Genomic DNA, 9,814 nt, shown 5'->3' with positions numbered 1-9,814 from the left:
GTTACCTTCATTCAAAGAAGATAAAAAGCACTAGGTAACTTTTTCGAAGCAATAATAACTAGTCACCCCATGGATAGGACTAGGACAATGGTGGACACATCTTCAAGCATTTAAAATTTTGCAGTCCTTTATTTCATACCCTAGACTAGAACTGGATCTTTTCTGGTGGAATGTTTCCAAAAACAGTCATACGCAAATAACATGAAAAATTCAACGTTGAGACCAAGTCAAAGTTCAAATTTTGCAAGATGCCGTTAAAGCTTTTCCATAAACTCTTATTCTCCAACCACAAAATTCCCAATAAGCTCATTGTCTAGTCACTTGCCACTTCAAAGTGACATACATCAATTAACACCACCCTGGTTGAGGGAAGGACCCAAAAGCATATGAAAATCAAGGATTGAAGCTAACACCACTTTTCCCCAAGCATCAAAGCAAAAATTTAGACCAAAACATCTGAAAAGACATGAAAGAAAGATAAACAGACTGAGAGAGAGATATATCACAGGCTTCCTCTCCCAACCGAGTAAGCATAAATAGAGTTAGGCCTTCTCCTTGTCTCTCCGTTCATTTTAATCATTGAATTTTGGCCCTTTTGTTATCTACATCGTTCTTGTGTAACTATTACACGGTGTAATGCTGCTGGATTGTGTCAATGTCCAGACCCTTCAGCTTCACCACAGACTCAACATGTCCCTTAAGTGTGTGAAGCTCACGAAGCCTGTAACAGTAAGCGAAAAAGAGACAAATTTCATGTATTAGTTTCACTCCAAGACTTATCTGAATATAACAAATAATGAAACATTTGTCTAGCTAGTCATTCATATTTTAATAATTGTGAGGAATTGGCTTGTATAAGTAACCTCAGTTGTTGATGAGAAAATTGATTGATATTCCAACACATTCATAATTTCTTATGTATGCGCATTTAATATTGCAATATCAACTGTTATTTTTTCATCAATGACTGATATAACTTTATAACATAGTTTAATTACCTTCTAAAGTGGGTTTCTCATTTTAGAGAACCTAGACAAATATTGATATGATAATCTTAGAAGCTAGGAAATGTGGTAGCTTACCTTGCAACTTCAGCTCTCCTCTTGGCCTGCTCAGCAATCTCAGTGAGTTCTCTATAACTGCTCTTTTCATTGAAGATATTAGAAGTTTCTGGTGGTTGAAGTCCATGCAGGGTCCTCTGAGCAAGAGCCCATTGAGCTTCCCTCTCCTCTTTACCATAGTCTTTCTTGGTGGTGAAGGCAGTCTGTCACCAACATTAATTTTCATACAACAGTCACAAATCCGAAACCTATTCATCGAAACTTCACCATTCCAGAACAAGTAAGAGTGAATAAATCATGCAAATACCTTGTTTTCTAGGAGATTGTTCCATGCTTTGCCACTCAAAATGTAGCGGATGGCGAACTTCATGATGTCAAGTGGGAAATAGAAGACAATACTGTAGAGCCAAATCACTCCTGCCCAACCCCAACCAATTCCTTGGATCCTTGCAAAGCCCCAGTTGGCATACACTGCTATTACTGTAGCAATCTACATGACCATAAGCTCAAAAATATCACTCCACCCTTCTCTCTTAGTTCTTATAATAAAAATAGTAACATCCTAATTTGATCAAATTTCAGTTACATAAATCCAATTCTAGCATATATGGTGGAATATATCGTCATTCTTACCAGCTGAGCAATAACGAAAGCAGTCACTAACAGCAATCCAGGGCGTTCGATGAAGGACCAGCTGCGCGAACGGGTGACAAATATCAAAGCCTGGCTAACTATACTGACTTGTAGATACAAAGCAGCAGTCATTTCATCTGGATTGTCATGAATTGGTCTAACTCCAAATTTGTCCTTCGGTGATGAATAAGGGAATGGTGTCAGACATTTTGAATCAAAACAAGAACATTAAAATGTGATATGGAAGCAATGAAAGGTAAATATTTCTTACGGGGAAGAATGTCGTCTCTTTGATTGCCCAGAAGAATATAACAGTCATCAGTGCCAAGTAACCTCCAAGCACAACCCCAGTAGCAAAGATTTCATTCAGTTTCCAGCTATCAGGCAAGGGAGATGGCTTAACCCTGTCCTTTGAAATTGTCATGATTGTTCCTGATAGTATGACAAATGTTGTTTTAGATCACCGTTGTCCCTTTCAGCATATAAAGAGATTTCATGTTATATTTCAGGGAAATAAGAACTTTACCATCATTCAGAATGGCAATAATCAAAACCATGAAGGGTGAGAAGTCAAATTTCCAGATCAGTGCAATAAACATGAAGCCAAACTGCATTCAGAAACACAAAAACCAAACTGATCAATATTCATTTATTGCCACAATGAATTACTTATAATAATGACAGCAACACTCTACTTACCACTATACGGATTGTGATAGATACTGCATAGATCTGAAATGCAAAGAAAATGGTGTCAAGAGTTAATAATTTTCAACATGCTGAGTGAAAAAAGAATGTGAATATCAAGAAAGCGAAAAGTAACATACGGTGTAGTTCTTCATTCTTTGGAAAATAGCTCTGCTAGTTAAGACTGCACTAATAATAACGCTCAATCCAGGTTCTGTCAAGACAATGTCAGAAGCACTTCTTGCCGCATCAGTAGCATCAGCAACAGCAATTCCAATATCAGCCTTCTTCAACGCAGGAGCATCATTGACACCATCTCCAGTCATTCCACAAATGTGCTTCCTCTCTTGCAACTTCTTTACAATTTCATATTTGTGCTCTGTAGAATATAATAAGGACACGATTAGCAACTACAAATTTTCAATGAACATAAGTAGAGGCAAAAACCAATAAGAATAGGATAATAGTGAGTTGGTACAAGAGTATGAACCTGGAAAAACTCCAGCAAATCCATCTGCCTTCTCAATCAGCTCTTCTACGGGAAGTGCGGCAATACTTGCATCTTTGTCTTGACCAAGCAATGAAGCAGATGGATACATATTTGTTCCCATTCCAAGTCTCCTTCCTGTTTCCTTAGCTATGGCAAGTTGATCACCTAGGGAGCAGAACAGAAGTACATGACATTAAATTAAGGATGTTTGACTATGATAATATATGCTATTTTATAACAAATATAGTCTTCCTCTTAGATAAGGGAATGAGGGAGATTAGTTACCTGTAATCATCTTAACATTTACACCAAGGTTAAGAGCTCGGCGAATGGTTTCAGCACTATCATGCCTAGGGGGATCAAACAGTGACAACAGACCAACAAACTGCCATGGAGCACCAGCACTTTCTTTTGTTTTCTCAGGAACTTCCTGCAGAAGTAACAGTGAGGAACCACGAGGGATTATGTTTGTGAGGGGGGTGGGAACTTGAAACGTGAAGACTAGTTAGCTATAAAAACCTGTCTAGCAACAGCAAGTGAACGAAGCCCTCTTTCAGCAAACTTGTCAATAATAGCATGAACCTTCTTCTTAGCATCATCCCTGAGGTTACACAGGGACATGATCTGTTCACCCAAATAAATACATTAGCTCCAATGGAATAACTATAAGTCTCACAAATTATAAACAAACTGAACATGGTTACCTGCTCAGGAGCACCTTTGCTTGCCCTGTGCCAATTTCCATTAGCATCAATGTAAGTCAAAGCAGTCCTCTTGTCAACAGGATTGAATGGTAGAAAGTGCACCTCTCTTATCCCAGCCCTTGCCTGCACAAGACATATGGATATGTTCAATAACTCAGGCCAGAATTTTTCTAAAAGTTAACTCAAAGAGTAAATGTGGAAATTGAAGAGAAGTTTAGGGTGCATTTGTTAAGATAATTTCAAAACAAAAATTGCTAAAGAAATCACCCCTAAAATATGTTGGCTTGTTTGTCTAAGGCTCTATCTTGATAAACTTCTCCACAAATACTTTAGAGAAGAAAATAAGAAGGTAAAATAAATTAACCTCTCACATAAGCTAAAATCAACTTATGAACGGAACTTTTATAGAAGCTCTTCATTTAAATTCTCTAAAAGTTAAGTCGCATAAGTTGATTTTAGTTTACGGCATTGCATTTTTAACTTTTTTATTTTCTTCTTCTATAAGTATCTATAGAAAACTTTATCCAAACAGGGCCTTAAGTATTTTCTTTTTAAATAAGATTTTACTTATTTTCACAATCTTAAAATCACTTTATTTTTTTAAGCATAAACAAATGGATACAAACCTCTTTAGGATCAGCAAGCATTCCCACAATGGCAGCATCAATGGCATCCTGGTTTTCAGTCCTGGCAGCCCTGGCAGCAAGAAGGATCACATGATCCTTGTCCACACCCTTTGCAAAGACCTCAACCAAGTTCTTGTCAACAGTGAGTTTGTTGAGGGTGAGTGTTCCTGTCTTGTCACTGCAAAGGACATCCATGCCTGCCATTTCTTCAATAGCAGTCATTCTCTTAGTGATGGCACCTTGTTGGGAAAGCTTGTGAGAACCAATGGCCATTGTCACAGACAACACAGTAGGCATAGCAATGGGAATTCCTCCAATCAAGAGCACCAACAGGTTGTCAATTCCTTCCCTGTACTTGCGGTGCTGAATCGGGTACATCACTATAATCTCAGCTAACATACCGATCGCGATGGAGCAAATACAGAAGTTTCCAATTGCTGTAAGAACCTTCTGGAAATGTCCAACTTGGTTCGTGCTATCCACCAGATGTGCTGCCTTTCCAAAGAATGTGTGCACACCAGTTGCAATCACAACGGCTTCGATTTCTCCTTGTTTGCAAGTTGAGCCAGAGAAAACTTCTTGCCCTGGATGCTTGGTCACAGGAAGGGATTCTCCAGTCAGAGCTGCTTGATCAACCATCAGTGGATCACCTTCAAGAAGACGAGCATCGGCAGGGATAATGTCACCTAGCTTGATGCTTATGATGTCTCCAGGGACTAGAATTGCAGCTTCTTGCTCACTCCATTTACCATCTCTAAGAACCTGCAATGGTATGAACCTTTTGTGAGTCATGAAAACATGCTTAAACTAGTCCATTCTTAATGCCCTGTAGTTATAATATAATGTCTAGAGTTTAACCATTAATGAATGTGACTAATGACCTTATAAACTCTTTTTATCTTATTTCAGTAGTTTCAAAATCAAAAGTTTGAATAAGTGCTTAGGCATACACTATTGTCAAACCAAACTAGTCCATTTTTAATGCCATGTAGTTATCATATAATGCCTAGAGTTTAACCATTAATGAATGTGACTTATGACCTTATAAACTCTTTTTATCTTATTTCACAAGTTTCAAAATCAAAAGTTTGAATAATTGCTTAGGCATGCACTATTGTCAAACAAATCAGAAACCATCTGCAATATAACTTTGAAGGCAGTTATTATAAAATTCAATAAACTTATCATACTGACAGTTTGTGACAGGATGGTAGTGTAAAAAAATCTCAACAATGTCAATGCATATACTACTTTCTCTTAAAATATTCACCATTTTTGTGCAAAAGAGACAACAGATCTCTCATATTTTTGCATCAAAAGCATCCACAATTTCTAAATATGCAAAAACAGACACAGATTTCAATTGTATTACCTTTGTCTTAGGAGCAAGACCAGCCATAAGAGCAGCAGCAGCATTTCCAGCATTGTTTTCTTCAATGAAACTGATAGTGGAGTTGATCAGCAACAAGCAAACAATACCAACGAAATCTTGCCAATCCGGAGGCTTCCCTTCGCCGTTTGCAAGAGCAATGGCCATAATAGCCGCAGCCTCCATGACCCATGAAAGTGGATTCCACATGAACCCGAGAAACTTGAGAAACTTGCTTTCCTGTGTATTATTACAATTACAATTACAATTATTATCAATCAGAAATTGCACTTAGTGATTGCATCTTTAGAATTATACTAGAGACTAAATCATAATTAAAGGTAGTAACCTTCTTCTCTTCTAATTTGTTGGGTCCAAATATTTGAAGCCGGTTTTCTCCTTCCGTGGAGGACAAACCTTCCCTGGTACATTTCAGTTGCTCGAACACTTCATCAATTGGAATACGTTCCTATAAACACAGTAATGTTAGAAAAGCTGCATTCCTTAACACATTCTTCTTATTATGTAACTATGCTTTTGCTTGCAAAGTGTTTTGATTAATGCAATTGCAATAGAATACAAGTTTTTCTTCATTTCCTTTCTTTGGTACAGGATTATTATTGTTGTTGTACATAACTTAAAGATCTTTTGTCCACATTTAATGCTTATAGTAACTGTTTTGATGTGCAGATTATTATGAATCAATTGGATTTAATATTTCAGAATATTTGTGCCAGAGGAATCACCCATGTTGCGGTTGAGACGTGTGAATTTTGGTTGAGTTGGATTTTAATCATATGTTTCCAAAACTTGATAACCACACACATGCACACAAGTACAATCATATAGCAATCATAATGATAAGACATGAAGAGATATCTATGACGGTGATGGTGCAGGAGAGTAGGACTACTTCAATAATATTTTGATAAAGAAAAATTAAATGTGATTTGACATACATTATCTACACTACGGAGACAAAAAAAATAAAAAAAAAATAAAAATATTTTGCATTTTTTTGCAATAGAAATAATGGTCAAAAATAAAATTCAATTTCTTAATTTCAATTTTAATGTTTAAAGTGCAATTCAAAATTGAAATTTTAATTTATATATTTTTATAGCATAGTAAAGCAACTAGCACAAACCCATTTCAACTCTCAGCCGATTTTCTAAGAATTACCAATTTTAAATCTTCAAATTAACCTCTTCCATAAAATTTTCATGAAAACGTTTAACATAAATTACCGTACGATAAGATAATTATATTATACTATTTTTGTTACATTTTGTATGATGTTTAGGCTACTATCAGCTACTTTTGTCTTATTTTATCTTTAAAAAAGTTATCTACAAATTCATTTTTTCACGCTACTGTATGCCCAATTATAGCCAAATCATGCCAAATACTGCACATGCCTCAACAGGGGCACAGTGCTCTGAGTATGAACCAACTTCCTTTGACTACTAACCAAGAATCCTAATCCTATTCGTTGAAAATAAATACTAAAATAAAATTCCACTTCTGGAAAACTTGTTCAGCCAAACAATAATAGAAATTCTAATAAACAAAATTCCTAAAGATGCTAGTTAAAAAATCGTAACTAAAAAATTCATTCAAAATTTATCATGATATAAAAAAAAAGCCACATTTTAGTTTTTAATCATTTTTTTATAAATCACATCTATTTTTTGCATAACACAATACTACTCATATTTAATAATTATTATAAAAAACAAATCTGGATATTTAACACGCCAGTAAATCAAAACTCAAAACTATTAATTAAACTATAATAATAATAATAATAATAATAATAATAATAATAATAATAATAATAATAATAATAATAAGTGTCAGAGTGGACAGCCAGCAATCTCTCCATGTGATTGGCGCGTTATAACAGCTTTCACTTCTTCCACAGCTTCGACAACTTGGGTCCCGTTTGGTCACATTTTAATTAATAACACACACTTTCTTTATTTATTATATTTAAATAGTGCACAATTGAGAAGTTGGGAAAAGTGAAGGGCAAAACGGTCAAATCACGACACGACCCATTCATGGATCCAAACAAGCGTGGACCCCACAGTGTCAGGACCGTTGAATGTGAGACTTACTATGAAAACGGTTAATCCCAATGGCCATGATCCACACAATATTTTTTAAAAGGGCCAAAGTACCACGGAAAAGTACTTAAAATTCCTTCCCACCAAACAAGGCGCAGACAGAGAGAGACACACACATGATGGATGGATGGATGGATGGATGGATACACACTTGAAAAAAATGCTAATATGAACACAAAAAGCTTAATAAATGGGGTGAATTTTTTATTTTTAGACGTTTTGAACTACTATGTCTTATCTGTATCTCACATGTTTGGATCCGCAATTATGGTGTCACTTGGGAGAATTAACACGTTTTGTCGACCATAAAGTGAATAAATTTTGAAAGAGAAAAAAAAAAATTAAAGAAAGGAATATGTAACTCTCCCTTATTTTCATGCATGTTTTAATTTGGCTTTTGACCAATAAATTTTATACAGTGTATGTGGTAATTAAGTATAGTTTCTTTTAAGGTAAGGATTCTAATATTCAAAAACTCTCTCCTTGCATGTCACCTTCCCCAGAACTGTCCTCTAATTGACTTTTAATTTTTCCCCTAATTTTCTCAACAATGAACCGTTAGGTGGGGGAAAATTACATCAGATATGTTGAAAAAATATGATTTTTTTAAACTTGTTATTCAAATCAATTCTAAATAAAACTCATTAAAATTAACTTAATGGTAAAAGTTTACATAATTTGTATGAGATTCTAACGGTGAAAGATATTAGATATATAATTTGTATAAGATTCTAAGTTAAAACTTTGTGTCATTATTAGAAACTATAAGACAAAATTCTAAAGAAATACACAATTAGAACTGTTTTATGTTTGGATAAAAGTTAGAAAAATATTTTTGTGAATTCTAATATACAAAATGAAGAAGAGAGAATTTGTTGTTTTGAAAGTAAAAATGTTTTCTGACTTTTGGCATTTGAAATCCAAACATGCATGAACAGATTCAACAAATGAAAGTTAATTATAAGAAAACTAATCTCAAAGCTTTTGTTAGTTGAAAACACAAAACTTTGAAGCCAACCAAAATCAAACAGTCATGATGCTATGCTACCATGCTACCTACCCATCAAAGTAAACCAAAAAAAGAAAGAAACTTTAATTTGTCTATGATTAATTCTTTCATTGAACAGCACTTCAACACTCCATCCACACACAAAAAATAAAAAGAGAGAAAACAAAAGGGTTGGAAGGGAAGAAGTGTATGCATATACCAGATCAACTGTCTCGTTCTTGATCTCTTCAAGAGTGATGGTTCCCTTGTCCCCAGCCATGTTTTCTTGTTCAGCAAAGACAAAAGAGGCACTGCAAAAAACCAATAAGTTTTCAAGGCAGAAAGAGATAGAAAAGATTAAAGGGTCATTGAATGAGAATTCTGTATCCCAAGAAAAGTGAGTGAATGAATGAAAGAAGAGATAGAAGAAGGGTATGAGCTCACCCTCTATATATGCCTCTCTTTATATACCCTCTTTTCACAAGTGTATGAATGAGGCCTCAAACTCAATTAAGAAGACTATGTAAATACACCTCCCCTCACACTCACTTTCTCTCTCTAAAACAAATTCAACTTTCTCTCTCCTATTCCCGGTGACTTGTCGGTTCTTACTGCTGATGTTGCTGACGGTGATGTCTTTGAGTTGAAAATTTGGGAATATTATTATGGCAGATATCTTTAATAATAGCATTTAATTTTATAAGTAAAAATTAAATATAATATAAAAAAAATATAATCCTCGAATATTCTACTCTCCATCATCTAAATTAGACTCTTGATATTTAACTTAATAAGCTTATAAAGTATAGTAATAATAAATTTTGTTAAGAGCAACTGGGCATGTTACCCAATTTGGGGGTCCCAACGCCTATGTACTTGCCATGTTGAGGTGGCCTGCATCATGTTAGACATCAGGTATCTATACATTACTTGGCAACTTGGCTCATTAATACCACAAAAATTCTATTTATATGGTATTTTTTATAATTAAAGCAAAGATAGAAAGTGATGAGGAAAAAAAGTAAGATAAATATAGTGATTCGATAAGATGTAGAGAAATAAATAATATGGTTGAAATTTGAAAATATGTAAACAATGACTATATATGAAATTTTTTTCCTAACTTA

At 34.8% G+C, this 9,814-nt stretch overlaps 1 protein-coding gene across 1 annotated transcript; it reads right to left on the bottom strand.

Annotated features, from left to right (window-relative positions):
- Positions 1 to 239: 239 nt before the first annotated feature.
- Positions 240 to 9,328, bottom strand: LOC100806580 (plasma membrane ATPase 4). The gene is made up of 17 exons (XM_006586921.3): positions 9,132 to 9,328; positions 8,908 to 8,998; positions 5,920 to 6,039; positions 5,574 to 5,810; positions 4,202 to 4,963; positions 3,576 to 3,698; positions 3,391 to 3,495; positions 3,157 to 3,301; positions 2,872 to 3,036; positions 2,522 to 2,760; positions 2,394 to 2,426; positions 2,221 to 2,302; positions 1,966 to 2,126; positions 1,695 to 1,868; positions 1,369 to 1,551; positions 1,083 to 1,264; positions 240 to 721 (listed from the first exon to the last, which is right to left on the bottom strand). The coding sequence occupies exons 2-17, from the start codon at positions 8,965 to 8,967 to the stop codon at positions 625 to 627; spliced, it is 2,868 nt and encodes a 955-aa protein (XP_006586984.1). The 5' UTR covers positions 8,968 to 8,998; positions 9,132 to 9,328; the 3' UTR covers positions 240 to 624.
- Positions 9,329 to 9,814: the final 486 nt, after the last annotated feature.

The sequence above is a fragment of the Glycine max genome, chromosome 9 (genome assembly GCF_000004515.6).
Source record: "Glycine max cultivar Williams 82 chromosome 9, Glycine_max_v4.0, whole genome shotgun sequence".
In the NCBI taxonomy this organism is placed as follows: Eukaryota; Viridiplantae; Streptophyta; class Magnoliopsida; order Fabales; family Fabaceae; genus Glycine; species Glycine max.
The sequence above is the reverse complement of the archived record's forward strand: the minus strand, read 5'-3'. Positions and strand labels throughout refer to the sequence as shown.

What these genes read in the sequence shown, in the direction of transcription:
- LOC100806580 (XM_006586921.3), bottom strand. Translation starts at nt 8,967, where the DNA reads ATGGCTGGGGACAAGGGAACCATCACTCTTGAAGAGATCAAGAACGAG. An exon ending in AAGAGACGACATTCTTCCCC is followed by an intron (nt 1,869 to 1,965) that starts GTAAGAAATATT and finishes TCATCACCGAAG; the next exon opens with GACAAATTTGGAGTTAGACC. An exon ending in AGGAGAGCTGAAGTTGCAAG is followed by an intron (nt 722 to 1,082) that starts GTAAGCTACCAC and finishes TTACTGTTACAG; the next exon opens with GCTTCGTGAGCTTCACACAC.